Source organism: Suillus fuscotomentosus (assembly GCF_016647785.1).
Source record: "Suillus fuscotomentosus strain FC203 chromosome Unknown F5891scaffold_3, whole genome shotgun sequence".
NCBI classification, from domain to species: Eukaryota; Fungi; Basidiomycota; class Agaricomycetes; order Boletales; family Suillaceae; genus Suillus; species Suillus fuscotomentosus.
The window spans coordinates 1,143,934-1,167,169 of NW_024539515.1; the positions used below are offsets into that span (position 1 = coordinate 1,143,934).

Sequence of the window (23,236 nt, forward strand, 5' to 3'; positions counted from 1 at the left end):
GGGATGGGGCATTCCGATATTTCTCCGGGACGATAGAGATCACGTGACTTTTCGCAGAGCCAACCTGTCTCCGTACGCGCAAGTACTGTACTTTCAACCTCCATCAGGAAAGAAACATGGCAAGTATTGATACAACAATCGAAGATTAAACGACGACGACTTCTACACACAAAAGAAAGTGGACTACTACGATGTGGTGTGCAGTTAAAGGCATTGGATATTAACCTACTCACGATAACATTAATCACAGCAGATATGTGAAATTCTTCGACAACCCTCCTTCTGTCTTCTTTGCTTCGATCTCCTGATTCAACCGCATCAAGTGTTGCCTGAATATCCACGACATTATGATGCAAAGCGCACCGCATCCTATACAAATAGCATATGAGTTCCAATACGAAGGACCCCATGACTTTGGCCAGACGTAGCTGATTTATCCGAAGTGCGCATGAGATATTTTGAACAGTAACAAGACCCGGAATTTGAATACTCACGAACCAATGATATTTCCTAACGATGAGAATGCGTTGATGAATGCAAGCGCTACGGCCCGCTTTGATGTCGGATGGGGAATAGAGTTGCTAGCCCATGCCCAGTACACGACAAACGCCGTGTAAGACTGAGCCATCAGGAATCTGCCAAACAGTTTCAGTCGGTCGATGAACGGAATAAGAAAGAAAACATTACAATGAGAGGTATCTAACTGCGGTATTCATAGTCGCCATGGCCATCATAAACCCCGCGATCCCGACGAGTAAAGGTACCACAATGTGGCCAAAACGTTCGCCTGTTGCATCAGAATGTCTTCACATGATGTCAGTGGGATTCAGACAGGGAGCAGAAGATAGCCTACCTTGACGTCAAAAATGCTACACGTGTTGCAAACAGCCAAGGTGGGGAGCAAAGCAACAGTGACACAGTCGAACTGTAGCCCAATGTTGCACTCAACGTTGGAAAAAAGGCGTTGAATGATAGCAAGACATTCAGACTCGCCATCGCAAGTGCAAGCCACCAGACCTTCCAATCTGAGAATGCCTGCTTTAGACCCGATTCCCCCCCACCTTTGGAAAACTCAGTTTCATCATTTTCACCGACATCTTCCTCCATTCGCAATTGAGCAAGAGCCTGTTCTTCCGTTGTGAGCCAGAAAGACGTTGTGGTAGTGGTAGGGAAGTCGGGAAGGATGAATATGGCGCATATTGCAACGCAAATTGTCATAGAACCTTCGATGTAAAACAACCATCTGACGAGTGTCGCTAAACACCAGGTCGACAAAAGACCAAAACCACCCACCTCCACGCTGCGAAGCCCATAATTCCGTCCATGCCGTCCAGAATGGCTGATGCCAAGAGTGACCCGAATGCATTGCTGATCATAATACCTATACCACCAACGTTGGGTGCATCAAAATTTATATGGGAAGGGACTGACCACAGCTTAGTATTGCTGTTCGTTGGCCGAGCTCTCTTCGCTTGTACCTGAGCGATGTCAGTGCGAAGAAAATATGGTTCCTTTTGTTTCAGTTACTTGCCATTTAGATAGTAGAAATAAAGCACCAGGAAAGAATGCGGCCTCGACGAATCCCAAGAAAAACCGAGTGCACAAAGCTCCAAGGAAGCTTCAAAATTTCTTCAATTTGTGTGTAGCCCAAAAGCTAGAAACGCACCCCTTCGTTGTTCCTGTTTTTGAATCTATATCAACCATCTTCATGCTCAGGCACTGAACTGACCCGTTAGAACTGATATGAAACCCCATATGGCCATGCATGTCGGCAGATATATGGAAGGCCTCCCTATCTTGTTCAAGTACATATTCCTTCGTCTTCGTCAACATTGCATTAAGAAGAGTCTTCAAGTCACATACGATGGGACCTGCATTAGTGTGTAGCCGACGTAAAGAATACTCAATATGGTATTGAATTGTTGTCCTTCTAAATGAAGATCGTCCTCGAAGCCGCGTAATCTAGCTGCACTGTTACGTGACGAGCAGAACTGCAACTTCAGCTATGGTACAAAGATCGGCATAGAATGTGAACCCACGCTGCATTATTGCGATCGATCTGCAGTCGTTAGATTATCGGCCAAAGTCAGTAGGTACTGATTCGACTCACATAGTTCAAGACATAAATGAGGACGAGGATGGACATCCTGAGGTCTACTTTACGAAGCAGACTTTGTTCCACACGCTGTCTGCCCGGAAACTCGTCGTGAATGGCATTCTGTGAGGCGATATCACTGTCCAGGCTGCCCTCGCGTGCAGTATCAATACCATCTTCACATGCTTTACTGGAGGGTCAATGACTCTGTTTGACAATATTCCTCTTGAACTCACGCAAACGTTCGTATGCAATCCCGCGAGAAGTTCTGCTCGACATATGAAATGGTCCTGGATAAAGAATGACAGTAAGTAAGAATGGCCTGAGAAATTACAATGCATGCCGCTAACTTTGGATCTGGTTGTCCCAGACAACGAGGCATGTACTAATTCAACCAGCAACGTTATAGAAATCTCTGAGAGCAGTTCTGACATATTCTCATAGGACCCAGGCTATCGTAGCACTCTCGTTGAACGAGCCGTTCCGAGCTTAGTAGCTAGTAGTAGCAGGCCGAACTCAGTATTTCAAATACGACTTCTAAAATTACATAATCGGATGTAGATACCATATTTAGCTCACACGAGGGTCAACTTTCCAGAAAAATATTATTATATTTCCCAAGGAGTTGCGCTACTATGGAGGAGCGGTCCGACGAGCCATTTTTCAGGCACCTATGACCATCACAACTTCGTTTATCGTAGGTCCTTTGGATTAGGTCTATACACACGTGCACACATGTTTTCAAGTTATAGCTCCTGCGATATTCGCTGTGGTTTCTTTTTTCCTTGAAATTATTTTATTTTATTATGGTATGAACCTATATGCACCGCCCACTGTTTCCCAGCAACCCCCGTCGAACAGCGAGTACTACAAGAGATACCTAAACCCTTTGGACAACCCTAGAGCATGCTCTTCGGCCTCAGCAGCTTCATTGCATCGAGAAAGGTGCTTTCTAAATGCCCAGCACATCGCAATAGACACGGTACTTGTCAGGATACAAATGAGATATGAATTCGCGTATGAAGGTCCCCAACTGGATGGCCAGAAGTACCTGCGATGGTGTGAGTGGGAATACAGAGTCACGAGCCAGTTGTAAACTCACGATGAACCAATGTTGCCAAACGTCGCCATCGAGTTGATAAATGCGATGGCTGCAGCGCGTTTCGACCGCGATTGGGAAAAGGTATTCAATACCCAAGTCAAAAAGACAACATAGGCAACTGAGGATTGAGTCATAAAGAATCTTCACGAGACCCATTAGCCCGCAAAATTGCAGAACGAAGACTGGAAGGTTCGTACAGTGACAGATATCGAACGGCCGTATTCATGGTAGACATGGCAATCATAAACCCGACGATGCCAACGACTAGCGGACCAGTGATGTGCCAGAAGCGATCGCCAGTTACATCGGAGTGCCTTATCTATCGTTAATTTGACTTTTGAGCCTGTCGTGTAAAGACTAACCTGGCCACAAAAAATGAGGTCGCAGTCCCAACAATCCACGGAGGTGCACAGAACAAGAGGCTGATAGTCGCGTTGTAACCCATGGTAGCAGATAGCGTAGGGAAAAAATTGCCGAATGATAAAGAAGCGATCATGAAACTAAGTGTGACCCCAAGCCACCATACTTTCCAATCCATAAGAGCCTCGGAAAGACCGGAAAAGCCCTCTATAGGCTTGCCTTCGTCCTCATTTCCGGCTGCAGTGTCCTCCTCCATCCGTCGTTTCGCCAGTGTTTGCTCATCAGGCGACAGCCAGACACTCGGAGTTGAAGGAAAGTCTGGTAAGATCCAGATTGCACACACTGCAACTATGATGGTCAAAGTGCCCTCCACAAGGAAAAGCCACCTGCAGCATCTAAGTCAGCGTTACTTCTGGGAGAACACAAATCTTGCTTCAGACCTCCAAGCTGTGAAACCTAGTGTACCATCTAGGCCTGCCAAAATTCCTGACGCTATAAGGGCACTAAAAGCATTACTGACTGAGCTCCCGCAAGTAAGAAGCGCCGTGCGTAAACCCAGTTCGTTGCGTTTGTACCTAAAGAGATTTCAATATACAAAATTAGGAGGGTATGTAACAACTATACCATCGTGAAAGAAGGAATACAGCTCCGGGAAAGAATGCTGCCTCGACAAATCCAAGTAGGAAGCGTAAGATCAGAGCTGCATGATACCTGAAGTAAAGTTAACTCGAGAGTGGGCAGCACTGCAAGAGTGATAGATACCGACGTTCGTACCACACCTTCCACGACCCTCGTTAGGTGACGTTGATCAAACGAAAAATGTACACACCAGTGAACAAAGTGATGCCACCCCATATTGCCATGCAGCTTGAGAGGTATAGCGATGGCCTTTTCATGCGATCTAAGAAAATGTTGCTTGTGAATTCTCGGGGATGCTGCACAGGCATGACAGGTAGCACATACGAAGGAGCTTGCATCAACATGTACCCCACATAGAGGATGCTAATGAGTGTATTGAACTGATTCCCCTTCATGTTGAGGTCCTCCTCCAAACCACGCAACCTCGCTGCACTTGCGAACGGGCGGTTGAGCCACATTATTCCAAATGATTTCGAAGCTGGGCTACGTACGCTGCATTACTACGGTCCATCTATTGCGTAGAAGTTTTAGGCAGTAGCGGGAATACCAAGTGCATCAACTCACATAGTTCATAATGTATATCAGAACCAGGAATGCTACTCGAAGGTCCAGCTTACGGAGAAGCTTCTTCTCTACGACAAGTCTGCTCTGCTCATCGATGCATGGGAGTATGGGAGTGTCATTGCTGTTGCCAGACTCGGAGGCACCGTAGCGCGAATAATTGTCTGCGTCGAGCAGGGGACGGTCTGACATTCTTCAGGCTTGATCGTCTTTTGATGCGTCGTCAAAAGATTAGCAGCTCCCAAGTTAGCACCAGATACTAGTGGTCGTGGTGGTACTAGTAAGTAGTAGGGCGAAGCAGGCCAATTTGGCATACCATAATGTGCTAGAGCGGAGTGATATTCGCCGTTCCGTCGAATTCAAAGAAGTAACGACCCTTGCTTTGCCTACCAAGGTTTAGTCTGGTTTAGTACCACGCTATCGTATGGGTCGATAAGTGATTTGTTGATAGTGCTATTAAGTAGGGTTTCATTGCTGGGAAACGTATCACAGGCCCATCGGCATCCACCACGGCTCAATTTCCCTCAACTCCTGGGATTTGCTGATATGATACCCAACGTACCCCACAAAGCACTAGCACCGATCCTATCCATCTATCGCGATTATGGCAGCAGTAATCACACTATACCCTACAGTGACCCCTCCATCCTACCACAGAATCGTCTCCCCAACCTTGAAGATTCCTACAGATACCCGACGACCAATACCCGTGGGTCTCCTGGCATGTCAACGTGAGCATCGTGGCCTCACACTCAGACATTTCCATCTAAACTGAAGTTCAGGCGACCCGCTCTTGCGCGAACTGGAAACATCGATTATCAGCTGCACGATCTCACAGCCTGCTTCCTTTCCTAGCGTCAAGAAAGGAAAGAAGGCATCGACACCACCATCGGCCGATCAACCTACACTTGAGGTCATACTGCATGATACTGTCATCTTTCCGGAGGGCGGGGGTCAACCGTCAGATACAGGTATAATCAAAACAGCTGATGGACGTACATGGGCGGTGACTCAGGCCAAACGACACGGTGGACATGCAGTTCACTACGTCCGGGCTGATCAAGCTGAAGATGGTCTTGCTTCCCTCACTCCTGGGACAAACGTCACTGTTTCTCTCGGAGAGCTCGATTTCGATCGCAGATATGATCATGTACGTACCTAACTTTTTCATCCTAGCAAAATCATCGAACTGAAAACCCAATAGATGTCCATGCACACATCGCAGCATCTCCTTTCTGCGGTGCTCGAAAATCGTCTCGATATTCATACCCTTTCTTGGTCGCTCACGGCTGCACCAGCACCCTCTTATGTCGAACTCGCCAGAAGCATGACCACGGAGGAAATCTTGGCTATACAGAGCGAAGCCAACAAACTCGTATTTGAGGGACGGAAAGTCCACGTGGAAGTGCAAGAAATGGATGATAAACCACAACCTGCGGTACCTGTATCAGAAAGTGGTCGCGCTGTAGGCAAAGGCGTTCCGACTGACTACACTGGAGGCATCATGCGAACAGTAATCATCGATGGAGTAGATCGCAGCCCGTAAGCTCATCCAATCCTGGCGGATTACTTGAGAAGCTTGACATCAATGTTACAGATGCTGCGGCACCCACCTTCCTACCCTTCACAACCTTCAACTTTTCATCATACCCCAAACGGAGACTCTTTCTAGGTCGGCTACCACGTCTGCTCGCCTGTATTTCCTCGCTGGACCGCGGCTTATCACCTACCTCACATCTATGCACTCCCAACTCACTGCTGCTGCTGCCACGCTCAGCTGTGGCGCTCCGCAAGTCCCAGATCGTATAGGTCAAGTCGTGGATGAGCGGAAAAGAGCTGAGAAGAGAGTCGATGACCTTGAGTTCGAACTTGCAAAACATGTCGCAGGTGACGTTTGGCGAGAAATGAAGTCATCTGAAGCAGCCCTATTTGTCAAACATGTGCACCGGACAGATGATTCTGTCAATCCTCTCGGATTTTTGTCAGCAATAACTACTGCTTTCGCAAATATCATTCCAGCAGAGCAGCCGTTCGTGCTGGTATTTTCGTCTTCTCCGTCGTCCCAGACAAGCGCGAGCGCAAGCGTGCTGCTAGTCTTCGGATCAGACGAGAAATATGTCAAGCTGGCTGGGGACTTGCTCAAAGGCAAACTGAACGTCAAAGGAGGAGGTAAGGCACGAGATGGAGTGGTAAATTTACTGGCGTTTGGAGAGAAGGCCGCGAGGATGCTGTAGTTTCCGAAGTCCTCCAAGGGGTTTCGATGTAGAATCCATACACTCTCTAGAATATTACAAACAAGATGATCTAAAAGAAATTAATGTGCATCCATAAGTTACCTCCAGAAACCTATTTATGAGCCGGATCATCACAAGTAGCATTTGCATCTACGCTGTCCTCAGCATCAGATGTGCTACATAATTGTTCTATTGCAAGAATATCAGTGTACTTCGATGAATAGGTCGAATAACACACCGCGATTCTCTTGGAACAGACCGTTTATATCCGGCTCTGCATGCTCTTCCTCATCGTCAGACTCATCACCACCATGCAAGTCAACATAACCCCAAATGTCATCCAGGTCTACTTCCATCTCTTCTACCTCAAGTTCGTCGTCGAACTCATCCATCCCGAAAAAGTCGTCTTCTTCATCTTCATCGTCATCGGGAAAGTATTCGTCATCAGACGATTCTGCGTCCGATTCCGTGTACGGTTTTATATCCAGAAAAGGATGTCGACACGTTGGACAACTGCCATGCTGCAGATAGGAGTAGATGTTAGCGGAACGCTCGACTCAGTCATTTACCGCTACAAGAAAGCACTCACAAAATTTCGTATCCACTCTGATAAGCTGGATGCGATAGTAGCTCAACAGAAAATAATGAAGATTTGAACGAAGATTATCACGTACTCCTTCCGACAGAACAAGTGGCCACAGCCCACTACCTCTGTCACACCACCTTCAAATTCTCCTTCTCCTTCCTGAGGTATCTCGCCTGAAAGTATAGAATCAAAGGGAGTGAGACATATGGCACAGGATTCGTCCTTTGGAATGGCTGAATTATGCAACACAGGAAGTTCGTCCAAGGCGTCTTTGACACGTTGGAAGAGCGCAAGATGACGCTCGGAGTAGACTGGAATATCCCTGTTGTCGTCCATTGTATTCTTCTGTCTAAAATGTGGAGTCGTCACGTCTTTGTCGACCTCGAGGAGATGATGCTGGTCCCAATCTGATCCCGTCAACAAACGCGCGTTACGCGCGACATCATCACGTGACGGTAGGCACTTATGTAGCAAATATGAAAATTCAAAATTCAAAAGTAGTACTCCCGGAACCGGCGAGCACCGCGTGCTAAGTCTTGAAATATTGAAGTACTTCCCATGCAGATAGGCTCAGATGAGAAACAAACCAAATAACAACTCTCGGGTGGCCTCTCTCCGCCGCCAAGCTTGTGACCGGCTCTCCGTTATCGCTTTTGTCGGATGTCCCTCTTGGCAATGTCCCACCCATGGCCCTTTGAAGTGCTTTAAACATCAAGCACGGAAGACAATCCAGTGGTCCGGCTTCCCACTACTATTGACATGTCAATAAGCAAATATTCATGTTCTGCGTCGCTCCCACCCTCAAAGGGGGGTGTGGATCCCGAAGACATCGATCCTGACGCGGAATTTGGTGGTTCAGCGGCACGCAAAGAACTAGAACGCAAACTCTTGCGAAAACTTGACCTTCGCATGTCGATCCTGGTACTTATCTATATCCTCAATTATGTGAGTGAATTTGTGTCAAAACATCTTTTCTCCATCTCACTTTTGTACGTACCAGGTCGATAGAAATAATGCTGGGTACGTCCCTTTCATGCATTCCTGATATGTCAGTCACGAAGAAAAAGTGCCGCACGCTCCCGAGGGCTCGTCGCCGACCTTCATCTTACTGATCAGCAATTTGCGACGTTGTTGTCCATTCTCTACGTCGGATACATTATCATGCAGATTCCGTCTAACATGTTTCTTAACTTCACCGGCAAGCCGTCACTTTACCTGCCTGCTTGTATGGCTGTTTGGGGTATGATATCAGCACTGACTGGAATTACGACCAAGTATGACGCATTTTCTATGACTGAAAAATAATTAACCAGTCACTTTTAATAGTTTTACCGGAGCCGTCATAACGCGTTTCTTTCTGGGCTTCGTAGAAGCAGCCTTTTTCCCTGGTTCCCTATTTTTAATTTCGAAGTGGTTCGTGAGCAATCGATCTTATCAATGGATAGCCTCACATTTTATATACAGGTACAAGAGAACAGAAATAGGTTTCAGAACCGCAATTCTCTACTGGTAAGGGGGCCAATTTGCGGAAAGATCTTTCCATGACCAGGAACATCGCAGCGGAAACATCATTAGCAATGCCTTTGGGGCACTCCTCGCATCGGGTATTCTCGGTGGCATGAACAATGTCCTCGGACACGCCGCATGGAGGTATCTTGATCAAGTTGTTTTTGTCAAGGGAAAGTCTGAAACTTGTTTTTGAGGTGGCTTTTCTACCTCGAAGGAGCTCTTACTGTCTTTGTCGCAATCTGTGCCATCTTTATTTTGCCAGACTTTCCGTCAACAACGAAGTGGCTTTCTGATGATGAGCGTCGACTTGCATTGAGGCGTATGGAAGAGGATGCAGGTGTCGGTGACCAGAAAGAAACCGAGCAGGGTGGCCTTACTCACGGTCTTTACCTCGCTGTTACCGACTGGACAGTGTGGTGGTTTGCAATGGCAGTGAACGCAATAGTGGTATCATTATCCTTCAATGCGTACTTCCCCACTCTTAGCGCAACACTTGGGTATAACCCAACAGTGTCACTTCTCCTTGTTGCCCCTCCGTTCGTCTTTGCGGTCATTGTCACATTCTGTTTGTGCAGGTAAGCTTTCATAATGTGATCTAGGAACTGATGAAGAAGAACTCCCCAGGCACTCTGATTACAAGCAAGAACGCTTCTACCACATTATCGGTTCATGGATTGCCGGTATTATTGGTTTCATTATTGCAATAAGCACCATGAACACGGCAGCCCGATACGTGTCCCTGTAAGCCAGGATCTCGATTTGGGGGCGTGTCGTTGATTGTACCCAGGTTCCTCATGGCGCAGACGTATGCAGGACTCGTTGTGATGCTCGCATGGATGAATAACTCGTTTCCTCGACCGCCATCAAAGCGTGCGGTATGTGTGGCGATCATCAACGGATTTTCGCAACTTGGCAATGTTGCAGGCTCGTGAGTACAACCCACCTATCAACGTGGGATTCATTGATGAAGCCGGTTGCAGGTATATTTGGCCTTTAAGTTGGGGTCCTACCTATCGATACTCCTATGGTATCTGCATTGCGGCTAGCGGTACCGCGATTATCATGGCCTGGATTTTCAAACAGCATCTTATATCATTAAACGAGAAACTGGAGCGTGAAGAGCAGGAGAAAGGGATCAAGGAGAAAGGATTCCGATACCTTCTGTGATTGATCGCGAGGTGATCTACAACTTTTAGGCGACAGACACGGAATGCCATTACCATGACTCGCATTGTGGATATTATGAGCCTTGAGGCCTGAGGAGCAATCGATTTGGAAACGTTGTTGCCTGCAGTCGGATGGCCCACGATATCGGCTATGATATGCTATTAGCGGAAGGGGCTGGTTGTGCAACAACAAAATCGGTTGTGATTGGATGTGAATAGTTTGACAGACGAATGTTGTTGACAGTGGGAGATCAAAACCTAACGATAAGAACTAAACATTGTTCGGACTGGCAATTAAATAAATCGATATAGGTCACGCGCGCTGGCAGCACCTAAGCCCAGTACTCCCATCATCGCAGTAAACGGTAAACCTCTTTCAGTTAGCCTTTCAACTTCAAGTCTGTTTCTGTGAGCTAGATTTAACTAGCTCGTTAATTCGAGCCCGTGTAAGCTGCGCAGCTCAGCAATGAACTCTCTAACATATATCTCACGTCAATTCGATGTATTCGCATCACCACGAACTCCCCCGTCGACCCCCGTAGACGATAAGACCTCCATTCTTCGTAGGACCTCGTCCATTCGCAGAGGATCACATTCTGGTACTTCCTTCAAGCGTACGAATTCATGGGCAAATAAGTCGCTCCAGCAGCCTCATGGCTCGGACTCACAGAACCCTCCAAGACCGAAGCGCTCATATTCCTCTCCTTCAGGCTTCTTACCCATACCAATTTTGAGGCCATTTTCTCCTTCACCTCCAACAGAGGCTACCATAATACACTCCAAGTCCACGTTCAGAGTAAGAAGCGCTCTCAGGCGGCTGTTCCTTGTTCGAGCCTTTGTTCTCGCTTGGAACACCCTCTGCGCTACATGGGCGCAGGTGACGCCAGGAGAGATCGAAAGTAAGGAGAAAGAGGTTTTGGTCGACGAAAAGCCCCTGGGCGAGGCTACTGATATATTGTTACCTGAAACACAACCGTCACCAATTCCGTCCCCATCATCCCCAGATGTTCCATCTCACGTCCTTCAAGTCATCTTTGCCAAGCCGGATATCGCCACTTTACCCACACCGCCGCCTTCCCCAGGCCCTTCGCTTCCACCCTATCCGCACTCACCTAAAATCCCTGCAACCACCGTAACAGATACCGCATCGAGATCACCGACACCCATTTTGACCACTACCCATAAGACACCGTTCCATTTACCAAAGACTCTTGTTCTTGATCTCGATGAAACTCTTATACATTCGACGTCCAAACCAATCGGTCATCTCTCTAGTAGCTCCGGGCTTCTCGGTTTCGGACGCAGGAATAAGGGACACACAGTCGAAGTAGTCTTGGGTGGCCGGAGCACCCTTTATCACGTATACAAGAGACCGTTTGTTGACTACTTCCTTCGCAAGGTTAGTTTGCGCGCCACTGTCGTCAAGCTATTAGAGCCTGACTAACGGTTGTCAGGTTTCTGCTTGGTACACACTCGTTGTCTTCACTGCTTCTATGCAAGAGTATGCCGACCCAGTCATTGACTGGTTAGACGCTGGACGTGGCATTCTTGCGCGCCGTTTATTCCGAGAGGCAAGTTTTGTGATTTCTTTACGATATCTGTCTCCTCACCACCGCGTTGTCACACTTGTTCAGTCTTGTACCCAACTTCCTAATGGATCCTATATCAAGGATCTGTCCGTAGTAGAACAGGATCTCGCTCGTGTCTGTCTGATCGATAACTCGCCGGTTAGTTACCGTGGCAATGAAGGTACGCACACTTCCATCTTGATAGATCACAATATAAATGTGCTCTCGTAACAGCAAATGGTATACCCATAGAGGGTTGGACACATGACCCACTTGACGAAGCCCTACTCGATTTGTTGCCCATCCTGGATTCGCTGCGTTTCACGGGGGATGTACGGAGGGTATTAGGCATTCGCGGGTTCTCATAATCTCTCTCTAACACCTCGGACCATCCTCAACTGACTTTTTACCTCATGGTTTCAAGTTCAATATTGCCGCACCCCATCATTCTGCATGTCACAATTAGCATTTTGCACGCACGTCTTGCTGCATATCGAGCTCATAACTTAATACAGCCAGCTTTGTTACATAACTTAATATACTGCTTATCCTGTACACTATCTCAATTTCACAAGAACACAACCAGAGCCAACCGGGAAATCCTGAACAATCATATGTTGCAAGAGGCTATTATGAGAAGGGGCTTGGATATATGTATAAAGTCAGATGGGTACCCGGTGAACAGATCGACCGGGATGCAGTAGGGAAAAGGGAACTCTAGCTATCACATTGCTAGTGCGGCCTGCAGTTCCCTCAACTGAGCCTCCTCGTCGTCCTCCACCACCACAGCAGCTGCGTAAGAGGTTAGTTGATTGAACGTGAAGTTGATTTGAGGCGTCTTACGTCGCTCTTCCACCCGGCGAGCTCCTGCAGGAATGTGCAAAGGAACATGCTCTGCTCCAGCAAGGCGTTCATCGAGTGTCTCTTGCTCAAGCTCCGCGAGCTCTGCCTTGAGGTCATCCTAATTAAATCATCAGCACAAAGGCAGCCATCAAGTCAGGAGATAGACGCACCTCATCTGCCTCCGTACCAGTAGGATATGATAGAGCTTCTGCGATTTCAGTAGCAATCTCTCTCTGTTCCGTGATCTTAGACATAGTCGAGTCGACCTTATCCATGGTCCTACGAGAACCAATGTCACCACTATACGTGTGATCAGCAACGTAAGGAGAATACGCACATGTTACCATGGATCGACGCCAGCACGTCTGAAGCCTTCTTCATAGCAGCCATCGTCTCCGCATTCAGATTCGCAGACTCTAATGTGTTGATTTGTAGTTCCAGCTGCAGTCGTTGACCCGCTAATCGATCCATCTCCGATTCGCTCGCCTTCTTCCGCCGCAGAGCCTGCGTAGCCACTGTGCATTGTGTGTAGAGGATGTGCGTTGACGGTAGAGTGCGGACGTACCAGCCTTGTTTGAAACAGCATTCGCCTTTGCTTTCTTGAGTTCCTCGTCAATCTTCTTCTGTAGGTGCTCCTCCTTCTTCTCTATCATCTGTAGTTGCTGCCTTAGCCCTACGATGGCGTCTCGTGCTGCCTGTTTTGTATCTCGCCTCCCTCCAAAGTAAGACATAATGCCAGCCATCATGGTTTAAGTACAGAAGCAGATCAGAGCAAAAGAGATGCGCGCGGGACAAAGGGTAGAGCTGGCACAAGTGCTATTACTATTACTGCCGCTGCGGGCTAGCTCTGACCAGCAAGTACTAATAACCGAATAAGGCAATTCGCCTCCTCATTGCGCCTTTAGTCATCACAAGGAAAGTATCCAAAATGTTGAATTGTATGGTAGTTGAGTCCAGAAATGTCTAGATATGCAAAGGCCAACGTGTAGCAATTAAATCATCGACGACAGAATACCGCGCCCATGCGTCCAACGTACTAAATCATTGATTCTTCTTGTCTTCCTCGCTGCAGACGTATCATCAGTTTGGATGGAATACATGCGTTTGGGAACCTCACCTTTCATCATCGCTGCGATCGTCCGAGGCACCCTGACCGCTGATCACGCGCCATGCGACGCGACAAATCATCCAGAACCAGACGATTTGGATGACCTAGAAGGATTTAGCAGTTACGAACGTTGATAGGACTTCTGACACTCACCTGTAGTGCCACCAGCAAATAGACAAAGGTATTATAAGTCCTCTCAGAGTAATAATATCCCAATTCGGGCACCCAGCCCACAGAAATCAACCGCGGGCCATCGAACCAGGCCGACTTTATGACAATCACGAATAGAACGTGACGTGCCACAAACCATGATAAAAGGAACCAAGTGAAAGTGATATCGCAAAGGGTATATAAACCAATGTACCGAAACATTTTAGCGATCTATTAGGGGATGACTAATTGGGTCTGCATTATTGAAGAGTAGGGAGAGCAACTTACTGGGAGAAAGATATCATTCCAGTCCATCAATACCATGATGAGGCATCCAATACGGGTGAAATTGCAGAAGTAGCTCATGACCATGAGGAAAATGGTGAGGACATGGTGAGTCATCATTTGCACATGATCTTTCCTGCGAGCCTCGGCATTGAGAATGAGGATTTGATGGAGGTAGAAGGCGGTCTGGGTGAGATAGTAAAGCTTCAGAGGTCCAGCAAGGGGACTATGGGGGTAATTCAACCACAACTCCGTCGGTTTTAAGGCTTGGGTAGGAAGATTTCGGTGAACATACTGGAATTAAGGTTAGACATGACGCGTCAGCTGCATAAAACCACGCACAAAGCCAAATAACCATTGGAGTGTGTAGTAGATGGCCGACCAGCCTTGCTCTGCGAACCTCAGAACGCTGCGATGAATTTTGCGAGATTCGCGCGCAGACATTACGCTTTTTGGCTTGGAATCATTATTGGCATGCCCAGCATGTCCATTTCCATTTGTGATGCCATTTTTGTTGCCGTTCTGTTGTACGTGGCAGGAATTAGAACGCTTCCAAGCGCGGGTGAGTTTCCACCTAGCGAAAGGCTCCAATACGAAGATGCGAACTACGTCGCGCAGAACTGCCATGACAGCAATGCAAGTTATTATGAAGCAGCCATCTAGCACGCCAGTCTTGTAGTATGCGGAATGGTGAAATGAGTCGGGGTTGACGGGTGGAGGAGTTGGGTATGAAAGCGAAACGAATGGAACAAGGTAAGATGGTAGCCACTCAAGGGCATGATGGGCGTTCATCGGTAGACGCGTCGGAAGAGGTTCAAGTCAGCAGAAGGTCGTCAAAAATTTCATGAACAGGGTGTGGGCAACGTGCGATGATGGGTTTTGTGCCTGTTTGTTAAAGTCTTACGTTTGATAACGGAAAACGCGACTACAAACTAGTAAAGCTCTTGCGAAGCTAGAGAAATGATCCTAGACCGTGTTAGTGAAGACCTGAAAGACTTGAGAATGAAATCAAACTGAAATGAGGTCTAATATAAATCATCAAAGTAAGTAAATCGCGTTACCTCAACTCGTGAGAATATAATACCTTTTTAGGATAACAACTATCATCCTCGATGAACGCGACTTCAATGAACAGTCAGGCTCGCAGTAATCATGTCTACTCAACCAATTCCTACTCTCTACATCAACAATCTTAATGATAAAATCAACAAGGATGAAATGCGTACTCAACTATACGCCCTTTTCACCACATTCGGCAAGGTTATCGATGTCATCGCGTCAAAAGGTCCAAAAATGAGGGGTCAGGCATTCCTCGTCTTCACCGATTTGGCATCCGCAACTACCGCCATGAGAGCCTGCGAGGGTATGGTGTTTTATGACAAGCCAATGGTAACCTTGAACTTGACTTTCTATGAGAAAATTAAACCAAATTCACTTATGCAGCGCATCACCTATGCGAAATCTAAATCATATGCTACTTCACGAAGGGAAGATCCCAACTTCGTCGCTCCAACATCTGTTCATGCAAACCCGGATCTCGCTATGCTTGCAAAAGTCACTGTTTCAACTACTGATAAGCGTCGGCGCGATGAGGAATTGGCAGATGGCCAACCAAAGTCCAAACGCGAAAAGTCAGAGGACGACAGTGATGGTGAAGAAATGGAGATTGATGAAGATGAGGAACCCGCTCCACAACTCAAACCTCTAGGTACGTCTTAACATGAACAATTTTCATATGATTTCAATCGTCGTTCTTCCCAAAGCCGCCATTCCCCCGCCTACACAACATCCATCTGCAAGATTGTTTTGTACGAATCTTCCTCAAGAGGTCACAGATAGTGTACTCTCTGTGTTATTTCAACAGTGGGTCTCATTCCCTTTTTATCCAAGTCATTCACGAATATTGCAAATAGGTACAAGGGTTTTCAATCAACACACGTCGTCCAATCACCAACTCCAAATGCTGCTGGCGCAAGCGTGAAGATGGCACAAGTTTTCTTCGACTCCCCCGAACTCGCATCAACCGCAAAAGATGCCTTAGATGGCTTCACACTAAAAAAGGGCTGGAAGATGTCTGTAGCCTATATTTAATACAGTTGTAGGTCGTACCCGTGAAAATTTGTACTAATTTTTAATATTCTCATACATCTGCTTCATGCTGCAAGGTACAAGTGATCATTTGAAAGACCGTTTTCAGAACGACTCTACTTCCACTTATTTCTGCAAGGCTTGGAGAATGGCCTCTCCGATGGGATGAGCTGAAGCCGGATTTTGCCCTGTGATTAGGTTACCAGCAACGACGACCTTGGGCTGGAATAAAAGTGGATTAGATAACATACGGCCAAAGTCAGGCATAATACTGACCCCCCAAGGTTCTGCTGCTTTCTCGTATTTACCCCCAAGACTGGAGATCTTGTCTTCCAGCAAGAACGGTATATCCTGTATTCAAAACACGTCTGCAAAAGTACTAAACGCTTGGCCAAGTGATACTCGCCTTCACTTTGCCGACCTGCTCTTCCTCGACATTTGAAAAGCCAGTGAAAGCTTTGCCAGCAAAGATGGATTTGCCAGACTCGTCGGTGGCGCCAACAAGGGCACTGCAACAAAGTGTCAGCAACGTTTGTTGTAGGAACTTGTTATACTATAGCTGACGCTGGTCCGTGGCAAACAGCGGCGACCAATTTTCCAGTACGATAGAACTATAAGATCAGACAATCGCTACAGGCCTATCATACAAGAAAGTTGACAGACGTACTTGAGATGCAAGCTTGATATTGACAGGATCCACTGCCAGATCCAAGACAGGACCATGGCCCCCTACATAGAAAATCGCATCGTAATCATCGGGATTAACCTCAGAAAGCTTTTTAGTTGTCGAGAGCTTCTTCTGGACCTCGGAATTTTCAAGGAATTTGCCTATGTCGTCTGGGAACGTCTGAAGGTAAGATATTAGGGACTACTCATCAATGACCTGGTTTCTAACTGAACACCCACCTGGACGCTGTATTCATCCACAGGTGGATTGGGACCCGCAGGAGAGGCAAAATCGATAGTGAAATGAGGCGCGAGAATGTAGTAAGGATGAGCGGCTTCAGGAAGGTACCATCCCTGATCAAAAGCGGTTAGGGGGCTGATACCAAAAACAAGTGCAAGGCTCTGCTGACCGTGCTGGCACCTGTGAGAGTTTGGTTTGCAGATGTGAAAACAAAAAGGATGCGTTTTGTCATGACGTTCAGAGAGTGAGATGGATGTGTGATTTCACGGCCGTTATGACCTTTATATATCTGTGAAATTTCTCCCCCGGGCTCCAGTTCCGAGTGGAGCGGCGCCCCTCTAGCGGAGTGCGCAGGACAACCTTCGCGTGAATTGAAAATTAATATTGAATCGTTAGGCAACTCGTTCGAATCTGCATCAACCTGGGGCTCATCAAGACGCACAGGCTCTACAGACTGGGAGCACGAGGTGGTCAGGCCGAGGCTTTTAATTTCGATAAGATAAGATATGATAAGATAGAAATAACTCAAGTATTACGTAAGTATCACCACCGCGAACCTCAATTTCAAGCGGCGAACCACAGGCATCTTCGGCACCTTTGGGCACTTGGGCAGCATTCGAACGCAGCGTAATACCGTAGATCGCAGTCATCGGCGACATGTCTTCATTCTTCGGACTGTCAGTAGTCCTTCCAACAGCAAGACCATGAACTAACGCGTCGGCTTATCCAGTGGCAAGACCCGCACGTTCAAACCTCGAAAGGACGTCCCGGAGGGCACCAAACAATATCAACTGCGAAAGTATGCAGAGGCAACCTTGGTAAGGTACACTGATCTGTACTAAATGCCAGGATGACATCGAACTTTCGCATGTAATCCAGGGTTCTGGCAACTTGAGGTTGGCTGTTCGGTTACCTGAAGGTGAAGATACAAATGAATGGCTTGCTGTCCATGGTGCGGACCATCTACACTCGTCTACGACGCGTCATCGTATTCACACGAGCAGCCGTTGATTTCTTCAATCACTTGAATATGTTGTACGGTACGGTTACCGAGTTCTGTACGCCGCAGGAGGTATGGCGTTGCTGATTGCTTGCTGCTTGATCTGAAATGCCGGCTTTACTAGTGTCCCATAATGTCCGCTGGTCCGCGGTGAGCCTCTGCCTGTAACATATACATTACTTCAAACTTACTGTAATTCGGTAGCTACGAATACCTTTGGGAAGATGGTGTTAAATATAAGAGACCCACGAAGCTGCCCGCTCCCGAATATGTAGACGTATTGATGAATTGGGCTCAGAACATCCTCGACGATGAAACCGTATTCCCCAACAAGATTGGTGTGTACTACACGATACATCCGTTCTGCGGCGGTAGTTGACGAAACTTAGGCGTACCATTCCCTCGAAATTTTCGCGAAACAGTGCGCACGATCGTACGCCGATTGTTTCGTGTATACGCGCATATATACAGCAACCACTTTGACCAAATTTGTGCGCTTGGCATCGAAGGTATCATCTCATTTTACTTTCGGCTTTGATCATGATGGTTTGACCAAATTCTGTAGCTCATCTGAACACCAGTTACCGCCATTTCTTTCTATTCATAAATGAGGTGTGTCCACAATCATCGTCACAGCTGCCTAATCACGTAATTATAAACTGGCTAGTTTGACCTCGTGGATAAGAAAGAATTAGCACCCCTGGACGAGCTCAATGATGCCATCCTTGCCGAGGACAAGGCCCGATGACTGAGTCCTGTGTTTAACCGTTCACTGTTGTATACCTATCTCACTGCCTTGACGCCAATCTGTCATCAAGTTCTGAATCATGAATCATGATGCTATTACTCATCGGCTATATGCTATGCGTGTGTGGACCGTACGAAGGTGTGAAATCGTAAGCGTTGACAGACTAGGATACTATTTACGGAAGGAGTAGCTGCTAATGAGTACAGAGTACAGGTCGTGTATGACGGACTAAGTGGCAGTGTTCACCGAAGTGAACATTTCCAACTGATGTTACAAAAAGTGAGCAGTTTTACAGGATGAATGCAGTGGAAAAAAGAAAGGGATGAGTAATACAGTCGATTGAAAGAATGAGAGCTGAAGAAGCACATGCGCGCTTTTCCTGGGGTATGTTGGTCCAGAGTGTGAGATATTTCTTCTGAATGATGTTTTACGAGTTAGATAGTCCTCTGTAGTTCCGATATAAGCAGAAAGTTCCAAGGGCTGAAATGGTGGGCGTACCTTGACTGCTGACCATTGTATAATCAATGTCTTCAGCCGGTCTCGAAGTGCCTTTCTACAGTGCTCGCATGACAGCTGATCACCTAGAGGTGCCAAGGCAGACTCAATTGCGTTTGTGGACAAGTCTGTATTTGACTAGAATTAAAACAGTGCTGCTGAACACCTATGAAACATACCTGGCCTAGCATCCCAAGCTAGATATGCAGATGCAAGAGCCCAGGCTCTTGTGAGCCTTTTTTGCTCGGTGAAGTCACAGTCATTAGTGGCGGCATGTGGATGGGGTGGTGGTAGGAGGAGACGTTTCAAAGCATCTGCGCGGCCAAAGTGGAGAAAAAATAATCGTTTTAGATATATTGCGCCAATTCTGTCCGCCATCTCATCTGTCAAGGATGCGAGAGAGAAGGAGAGCAAATGAGATGAAGTTGGGACAGCGAGGTCATAGAGGTCGTGTGAAGCAGCCAACGTATAGAGTTCCAAGGGGCAAAGTGGTGCATACGAGAGAAGCAGGGAGTGCAGGGCAGAAGAAGAGCTAACATGGCGCTTGAGAGAAACGCCATAATCTGTAAGCGCTGACAATGCAGTTGCAAGAGACTCGAATGAAGGAGAATAGTGGGAACATGGCATGTCGTATATGGCGTGAAGTACGATATTGAGAACGGTAGAAGATTCCGGGACGGCCAAGACTGGACCTAGTTGGCCGGTGGTCGCTTTGGACGACAGTGGTAGCAAACCGCCAAAGTTATTTTCAGAAACTCGAAGCAGCGCGCGCGCGTGGACGTAAAAGAATATAGAGTCGGATGACAGCAGCACGACATCTGGTGGATGTGAGTGGATGTGTGCTCCAGGAAAGAATGTTGTGGACACGGAAACAAGGGTGTCTTCCTCTGCTGGTGGGTCAACCGGTGACGAGGTGAAGGAGTCCTTAGTAAGTCATGGTTAATATCACCTGCCTGACATGATGGTTCTAGTCTAAACGACGTACGGGGGGTGTTGGTACCTGCACAGGTACCGCCGAACGAGTACGTTCTGCGACGGGCCTTTCAGGCACATCAGACAATTCCATCTCCAAAGGCTCTGAGACGAACTGCAAGAGGAAGTCCCAGTCTGTGTTCTCCATACAAGTACTCATGACTGCCTTGATTGATGATCAAATTGGGTGCAGGGATTCGAAAGAGGATGATTTAAATAAAAATAGAGGTTGGCGAGCAACAAAGGGCGTTTGGCTGTGGAGGGAGATTATTAGTACAACACACGGGCGATGACGAGCGGATATAACGTATAAAAGAGAAAGGGGAACAGCAGTTCGGGAAATCTGCTAAACCAAATATGCACTCTTCGCTGAGTTTGATATTAGATGATCCAAAGCTAGGCGAAAAGCAGCCGAGATCCTCGCCGCTCTTACTTATATACTCTACAAAAGGCCAGGCCTACGGTCCAACTTAACTCAGGTCCCCGCCTGCCAGTGACTCCCTGCATGACTCGGGTCTGCCTTGGTGAAGTAGCTCTCCCCATCGGAATTAAAGAGGAACAACTGTCTGGCTTCTCTATTGGTCTGACTTAAACATAGAGGTTACTATCACCATGCTGAAATGCGGGGACCTGGCGTTAGTGATCCGAAACGGTCATGGCCATAGCCTGGAAGAGGCCTGGCTTCCGCACAAGGCCCCGCTCGGGAATTGCCAGTGTCGAATACAACATAGTCTGGAAAGGCCCCAGATTTAGAGTATGAAGGGTCGTTTTGCAAATACAATTCCAGCGGTATCGCCCTGACATTCTACTCCGCAGTATTCGAGCCGTTTAGCACGGAATCGATAGGAGCTAATATTCGGGTGCTTCCGATCCCTGCATGTTTCCAGAAGAAACCAGATCATTACGGACCCAAGCAAGCAACAACTCCCAAACTTTGGCCGAGAAATGAACCCGCTATCAGCTACCAGCCGATCATCATCGGGGGGGAAATACATAAATTGATCATGCCTCGGCTTTTCTCCTAGACTTCAGTTTATGTATTTCTTCTCGTTGGCCAAAATTTGAATCATGTAATTCCTAGATAAGTTCATGTAAGAAACAAGAGGTGTGTTATCTTTAACATGCGCACCATATTTGCTAGCCTTTTCGCTGTGGATACGGCATTCAATTTTTCTAAAACCATGTTTTCTGGCATGGTCATAGCCTCTAATTGCATCCCTGATGCAGTTATGAGCCAACTCTATCACTGCGTACCAAGGGTCGAATAACGTACCGATTCGTGCTTCTATTCGTGATACACGCTCCTCATCCTTTTCGGTCACAAAACTAATAGCAACACCACCTTTACCAGCACGTGCAGTTCTTCCGACTCGGTGAGTGTATTCTTCCGGCTCATTTGGTAGGTCCCAGTTGATGACCATTGCCACGTCTTCAATGTCCAAACCACGGGCGCCAACATCTGTCGATACAAGAACTGGGATAAAAGATGACCGAAAAAGTGACAATGACGTCAACCGTTCCCGTTGTGTCAATCTTGAATGCAGCGCGGTGCTGCGAATAGACAACGTCTGAAGTAGATGGGTAATATAAGCAGCAGTCCGAGGCTTCGTGCAGAATATGATGGTAGGTGGTGGTTGTATGGGTATATCCTCATCTGGACCGGGTTTTTGCGATGTTCTCGTTTTTCCTCTGGATTTTCCCGGTTTTATTGGCTCTGGGGTTACCCTCCGGAGTGATGCGATACTTTCTGGAGGGTTACAAAGTAAATGATAGAGATACGGCTCGCGCACGTGCGAAGGAACCAGAACGTAATGTTGCTTTAACGTCGCGACTGTTTCGACACTGTATTGAAAAAAGATCAGAACCACGTCCTGCCGTCCAAATGTACATCTTACGTTGATAACGTTCTATGCACAAAAGGTTTCAACTTTCCAGACCTCGGCGGGGCTTCAATCAAGGACTCAATTGCTTCTGTCAGGGTAGCAGTAAAAAGACAGGTTTGCCGATCGCTTGGCAGAGTCTCAAACAAAAATTTGAGTTCGGGGGAAAAAGTCGATGTAAGGAGACGATCCGCTTCATCTAATACCTGACTCGGTTCGACATGAGTGCCAGCAGAAACTCGCATAAAATTTTCACTGACAAGGAACTTCACACGAGACAAATTCCATTCGCCGTTGCTACTCCGCAGGTGGTCAACGATACGCCCGGGCGTGGCTACTACAACATGGGGAAGGCCACCCAGTTCTAAAGCTTGTGTCATCATATCCATGCCACCGACAACGACAGACGTTCGGACGCCTATTGCAGCACCAAGCACTGCAAATTGTTCGGATATCTGAAATGCCAGTTCCCTAGTAGGATGTCATAATGCGACGCAACATCAATAAATGAGTAAGCGGACCTCGTGGGTGTCAGTACTAGCGCGAATATGCCATATGGATCCTCAGATAACTTCTGCAGGATTGGGATTGCAAATGCTATAGTCTTCCCAGAACCTGTCTTTGCGTTTCCTATGCAATCTCTCCCTAGAAGCAGATTACTGATTAGTTCGACATCTATACTGATTGTTGCAAGACAAACCTTCGAGAAGGGGAGGAATACAGGCAACTTGGATCTCTGTTGGGGCTCGTATAGACATACGAGCAAGAGCAGCATTGAGAGGAGGCGCCACGCCCACATCAGTAAATGATCCTGTGGGGTGCATTATGACCAGCTGAGGATTTTGGGGGGGACAAGCGAGAGTATAGCCTATGGCAGCCTAGAATAAGATGACGGTCACGTGCTCACTAATTAATTAGCTTTCGGTATATTTAGTACTAC

General features: G+C 47.2%; 13 protein-coding genes across 13 annotated transcripts; 5 read left to right on the top strand and 8 right to left on the bottom strand.

Moving 5' to 3' along the window:
• Positions 1–112: 112 nt before the first annotated feature.
• On the bottom strand, positions 113–2,602 carry F5891DRAFT_1000776 (MFS general substrate transporter). The gene is made up of 14 exons (XM_041360130.1): positions 2,446–2,602; positions 2,332–2,385; positions 2,111–2,280; positions 2,040–2,059; positions 1,864–1,971; positions 1,730–1,815; positions 1,667–1,679; positions 1,532–1,618; positions 1,432–1,478; positions 1,294–1,381; positions 854–1,243; positions 688–804; positions 495–635; positions 113–428 (listed from the first exon to the last, which is right to left on the bottom strand). The coding sequence occupies exons 2-14, from the start codon at positions 2,372–2,374 to the stop codon at positions 245–247; spliced, it is 1,494 nt and encodes a 497-aa protein (XP_041232827.1). The 5' UTR covers positions 2,375–2,385; positions 2,446–2,602; the 3' UTR covers positions 113–244.
• A 321-nt stretch (positions 2,603–2,923) lies between these two features.
• Positions 2,924–4,625, bottom strand: F5891DRAFT_364052 (MFS general substrate transporter). The gene is made up of 9 exons (XM_041371545.1): positions 4,521–4,625; positions 4,387–4,458; positions 4,324–4,336; positions 4,182–4,268; positions 3,998–4,132; positions 3,560–3,943; positions 3,395–3,511; positions 3,198–3,338; positions 2,924–3,146 (listed from the first exon to the last, which is right to left on the bottom strand). The coding sequence occupies exons 2-9, from the start codon at positions 4,451–4,453 to the stop codon at positions 2,963–2,965; spliced, it is 1,128 nt and encodes a 375-aa protein (XP_041232828.1). The 5' UTR covers positions 4,454–4,458; positions 4,521–4,625; the 3' UTR covers positions 2,924–2,962.
• A 566-nt stretch (positions 4,626–5,191) lies between these two features.
• F5891DRAFT_364070 (ThrRS/AlaRS common domain-containing protein) lies at positions 5,192–7,130 on the top strand. The gene is made up of 4 exons (XM_041371546.1): positions 5,192–5,488; positions 5,540–5,907; positions 5,962–6,299; positions 6,355–7,130. Exons 1-4 carry the CDS (start codon positions 5,362–5,364, stop codon positions 6,989–6,991), a joined length of 1,470 nt encoding a protein of 489 aa, XP_041232829.1. The 5' UTR covers positions 5,192–5,361; the 3' UTR covers positions 6,992–7,130.
• On the bottom strand, positions 7,007–8,029 carry F5891DRAFT_1000812 (uncharacterized protein). Its single transcript, XM_041360131.1, has 3 exons — positions 7,666–8,029; positions 7,581–7,605; positions 7,007–7,512 (listed from the first exon to the last, which is right to left on the bottom strand). The coding sequence occupies exons 1-3, from the start codon at positions 7,911–7,913 to the stop codon at positions 7,195–7,197; spliced, it is 591 nt and encodes a 196-aa protein (XP_041232830.1). The 5' UTR covers positions 7,914–8,029; the 3' UTR covers positions 7,007–7,194.
• Positions 8,030–8,096: 67 nt separating this feature from the next.
• F5891DRAFT_1274104 (MFS general substrate transporter) lies at positions 8,097–10,525 on the top strand. Its single transcript, XM_041370166.1, has 10 exons — positions 8,097–8,522; positions 8,578–8,597; positions 8,645–8,851; positions 8,904–8,990; positions 9,042–9,086; positions 9,138–9,227; positions 9,281–9,661; positions 9,711–9,827; positions 9,874–10,014; positions 10,067–10,525. The coding sequence occupies exons 1-10, from the start codon at positions 8,337–8,339 to the stop codon at positions 10,251–10,253; spliced, it is 1,461 nt and encodes a 486-aa protein (XP_041232831.1). The 5' UTR covers positions 8,097–8,336; the 3' UTR covers positions 10,254–10,525.
• Positions 10,526–10,566: 41 nt separating this feature from the next.
• F5891DRAFT_364209 (NIF-domain-containing protein) lies at positions 10,567–12,406 on the top strand. Its single transcript, XM_041371548.1, has 4 exons — positions 10,567–11,651; positions 11,707–11,823; positions 11,887–12,001; positions 12,055–12,406. The coding sequence occupies exons 1-4, from the start codon at positions 10,719–10,721 to the stop codon at positions 12,186–12,188; spliced, it is 1,299 nt and encodes a 432-aa protein (XP_041232832.1). The 5' UTR covers positions 10,567–10,718; the 3' UTR covers positions 12,189–12,406.
• Positions 12,407–12,544: 138 nt separating this feature from the next.
• F5891DRAFT_940096 (Snf7-domain-containing protein) lies at positions 12,545–13,406 on the bottom strand (the record flags this gene model as incomplete). Its single annotated transcript, XM_041374258.1, has 4 exons — positions 12,545–12,781; positions 12,834–12,942; positions 13,001–13,178; positions 13,229–13,406. The coding sequence occupies 4 exons, from the start codon at positions 13,404–13,406 to the stop codon at positions 12,545–12,547; spliced, it is 702 nt and encodes a 233-aa protein (XP_041232833.1).
• A 13-nt stretch (positions 13,407–13,419) lies between these two features.
• On the bottom strand, positions 13,420–15,090 carry F5891DRAFT_364197 (TLC domain-containing protein). The gene is made up of 5 exons (XM_041371547.1): positions 14,549–15,090; positions 14,210–14,500; positions 13,925–14,152; positions 13,781–13,875; positions 13,420–13,729 (listed from the first exon to the last, which is right to left on the bottom strand). Exons 1-5 carry the CDS (start codon positions 14,996–14,998, stop codon positions 13,705–13,707), a joined length of 1,089 nt encoding a protein of 362 aa, XP_041232834.1. The 5' UTR covers positions 14,999–15,090; the 3' UTR covers positions 13,420–13,704.
• A 268-nt stretch (positions 15,091–15,358) lies between these two features.
• On the top strand, positions 15,359–16,297 carry F5891DRAFT_939838 (uncharacterized protein; the record flags this gene model as incomplete). The annotated part of the gene is made up of 4 exons (XM_041374247.1): positions 15,359–15,595; positions 15,650–15,914; positions 15,970–16,069; positions 16,120–16,297. 4 exons carry the CDS (start codon positions 15,359–15,361, stop codon positions 16,295–16,297), a joined length of 780 nt encoding a protein of 259 aa, XP_041232835.1.
• A 123-nt stretch (positions 16,298–16,420) lies between these two features.
• Positions 16,421–17,433, bottom strand: F5891DRAFT_1125147 (class I glutamine amidotransferase-like protein; the record flags this gene model as incomplete). The annotated part of the gene is made up of 7 exons (XM_041363943.1): positions 16,421–16,516; positions 16,571–16,645; positions 16,701–16,803; positions 16,859–16,905; positions 16,962–17,141; positions 17,201–17,314; positions 17,371–17,433. The coding sequence occupies 7 exons, from the start codon at positions 17,431–17,433 to the stop codon at positions 16,421–16,423; spliced, it is 678 nt and encodes a 225-aa protein (XP_041232836.1).
• A 364-nt stretch (positions 17,434–17,797) lies between these two features.
• On the top strand, positions 17,798–19,049 carry F5891DRAFT_1000842 (Mob1/phocein). The gene is made up of 9 exons (XM_041360132.1): positions 17,798–17,878; positions 17,932–18,019; positions 18,081–18,153; positions 18,206–18,273; positions 18,326–18,351; positions 18,406–18,539; positions 18,591–18,710; positions 18,767–18,813; positions 18,869–19,049. The coding sequence occupies exons 1-9, from the start codon at positions 17,859–17,861 to the stop codon at positions 18,947–18,949; spliced, it is 657 nt and encodes a 218-aa protein (XP_041232837.1). The 5' UTR covers positions 17,798–17,858; the 3' UTR covers positions 18,950–19,049.
• Positions 19,050–20,801, bottom strand: F5891DRAFT_1100327 (uncharacterized protein). Its single transcript, XM_041363565.1, has 4 exons — positions 20,430–20,801; positions 19,624–20,368; positions 19,448–19,572; positions 19,050–19,395 (listed from the first exon to the last, which is right to left on the bottom strand). The coding sequence occupies exons 1-4, from the start codon at positions 20,574–20,576 to the stop codon at positions 19,384–19,386; spliced, it is 1,029 nt and encodes a 342-aa protein (XP_041232838.1). The 5' UTR covers positions 20,577–20,801; the 3' UTR covers positions 19,050–19,383.
• A 617-nt stretch (positions 20,802–21,418) lies between these two features.
• F5891DRAFT_1181559 (DEAD-domain-containing protein) lies at positions 21,419–23,120 on the bottom strand (the record flags this gene model as incomplete). Its single annotated transcript, XM_041366046.1, has 7 exons — positions 21,419–21,493; positions 21,546–21,634; positions 21,690–22,258; positions 22,312–22,502; positions 22,557–22,767; positions 22,818–22,941; positions 22,997–23,120. 7 exons carry the CDS (start codon positions 23,118–23,120, stop codon positions 21,419–21,421), a joined length of 1,383 nt encoding a protein of 460 aa, XP_041232839.1.
• Between the last annotated feature and the right edge of the window lie 116 nt (positions 23,121–23,236).

Excerpts from the sequence above, each read along its gene's own strand:
- F5891DRAFT_364209 (XM_041371548.1), top strand. The coding sequence starts at position 10,719 with ATGAACTCTCTAACATATATCTCACGTCAATTCGATGTATTCGCATCA. Across the intron at positions 11,824-11,886 it reads CGCGCCGTTTATTCCGAGAG|TCTTGTACCCAACTTCCTAA; the intron begins GCAAGTTTTGTG and ends ACACTTGTTCAG. Across the intron at positions 12,002-12,054 it reads TAGTTACCGTGGCAATGAAG|CAAATGGTATACCCATAGAG; the intron begins GTACGCACACTT and ends CTCTCGTAACAG.
- F5891DRAFT_364070 (XM_041371546.1), top strand. The coding sequence starts at position 5,362 with ATGGCAGCAGTAATCACACTATACCCTACAGTGACCCCTCCATCCTAC. Across the intron at positions 5,489-5,539 it reads GGGTCTCCTGGCATGTCAAC|GCGACCCGCTCTTGCGCGAA; the intron begins GTGAGCATCGTG and ends ACTGAAGTTCAG. Across the intron at positions 6,300-6,354 it reads GATGGAGTAGATCGCAGCCC|ATGCTGCGGCACCCACCTTC; the intron begins GTAAGCTCATCC and ends TCAATGTTACAG.
- F5891DRAFT_364197 (XM_041371547.1), bottom strand. The coding sequence starts at position 14,998 with ATGAACGCCCATCATGCCCTTGAGTGGCTACCATCTTACCTTGTTCCA. Across the intron at positions 14,501-14,548 it reads TCCAATGGTTATTTGGCTTT|TATGTTCACCGAAATCTTCC; the intron begins GTGCGTGGTTTT and ends CCTTAATTCCAG. Across the intron at positions 14,153-14,209 it reads GGAATGATATCTTTCTCCCA|ATCGCTAAAATGTTTCGGTA; the intron begins GTAAGTTGCTCT and ends ATCCCCTAATAG.
- F5891DRAFT_1274104 (XM_041370166.1), top strand. The coding sequence starts at position 8,337 with ATGTCAATAAGCAAATATTCATGTTCTGCGTCGCTCCCACCCTCAAAG. Across the intron at positions 8,991-9,041 it reads CTATTTTTAATTTCGAAGTG|GTACAAGAGAACAGAAATAG; the intron begins GTTCGTGAGCAA and ends TTTTATATACAG. Across the intron at positions 9,228-9,280 it reads CTCGGACACGCCGCATGGAG|GTGGCTTTTCTACCTCGAAG; the intron begins GTATCTTGATCA and ends CTTGTTTTTGAG.
- F5891DRAFT_1000776 (XM_041360130.1), bottom strand. The coding sequence starts at position 2,374 with ATGTCGAGCAGAACTTCTCGCGGGATTGCATACGAACGTTTGC. Across the intron at positions 1,382-1,431 it reads AACAGCAATACTAAGCTGTG|GTATTATGATCAGCAATGCA; the intron begins GTCAGTCCCTTC and ends TTGGTGGTATAG. Across the intron at positions 805-853 it reads GTAGCATTTTTGACGTCAAG|ACATTCTGATGCAACAGGCG; the intron begins GTAGGCTATCTT and ends CATCATGTGAAG.
- F5891DRAFT_1000812 (XM_041360131.1), bottom strand. The coding sequence starts at position 7,913 with ATGGACGACAACAGGGATATTCCAGTCTACTCCGAGCGTCATCTTGCG. Across the intron at positions 7,606-7,665 it reads CACTTGTTCTGTCGGAAGGA|CTTATCAGAGTGGATACGAA; the intron begins GTACGTGATAAT and ends TATCGCATCCAG. Across the intron at positions 7,513-7,580 it reads CAGAGTGGATACGAAATTTT|CATGGCAGTTGTCCAACGTG; the intron begins GTGAGTGCTTTC and ends TCCTATCTGCAG.
- F5891DRAFT_364052 (XM_041371545.1), bottom strand. The coding sequence starts at position 4,453 with ATGAAAAGGCCATCGCTATACCTCTCAAGCTGCATGGCAATATGGGGT. Across the intron at positions 3,944-3,997 it reads CTAGGTTTCACAGCTTGGAG|GTGGCTTTTCCTTGTGGAGG; the intron begins GTCTGAAGCAAG and ends TAGATGCTGCAG. Across the intron at positions 3,339-3,394 it reads GCCGTTCGATATCTGTCACT|ATTCTTTATGACTCAATCCT; the intron begins GTACGAACCTTC and ends GGTCTCGTGAAG.
- F5891DRAFT_1100327 (XM_041363565.1), bottom strand. The coding sequence starts at position 20,576 with ATGAGTACTTGTATGGAGAACACAGACTGGGACTTCCTCTTGCAGTTC. Across the intron at positions 20,369-20,429 it reads TGCAGGTACCAACACCCCCC|GACTCCTTCACCTCGTCACC; the intron begins GTACGTCGTTTA and ends TGACTTACTAAG. Across the intron at positions 19,573-19,623 it reads AGCTTGGGATGCTAGGCCAG|ACTTGTCCACAAACGCAATT; the intron begins GTATGTTTCATA and ends AGTCAAATACAG.
- F5891DRAFT_1000842 (XM_041360132.1), top strand. The coding sequence starts at position 17,859 with ATGTCTTCATTCTTCGGACT. Across the intron at positions 18,352-18,405 it reads ATAATGTCCGCTGGTCCGCG|CTACGAATACCTTTGGGAAG; the intron begins GTGAGCCTCTGC and ends GTAATTCGGTAG. Across the intron at positions 18,711-18,766 it reads TTGTGCGCTTGGCATCGAAG|CTCATCTGAACACCAGTTAC; the intron begins GTATCATCTCAT and ends CAAATTCTGTAG.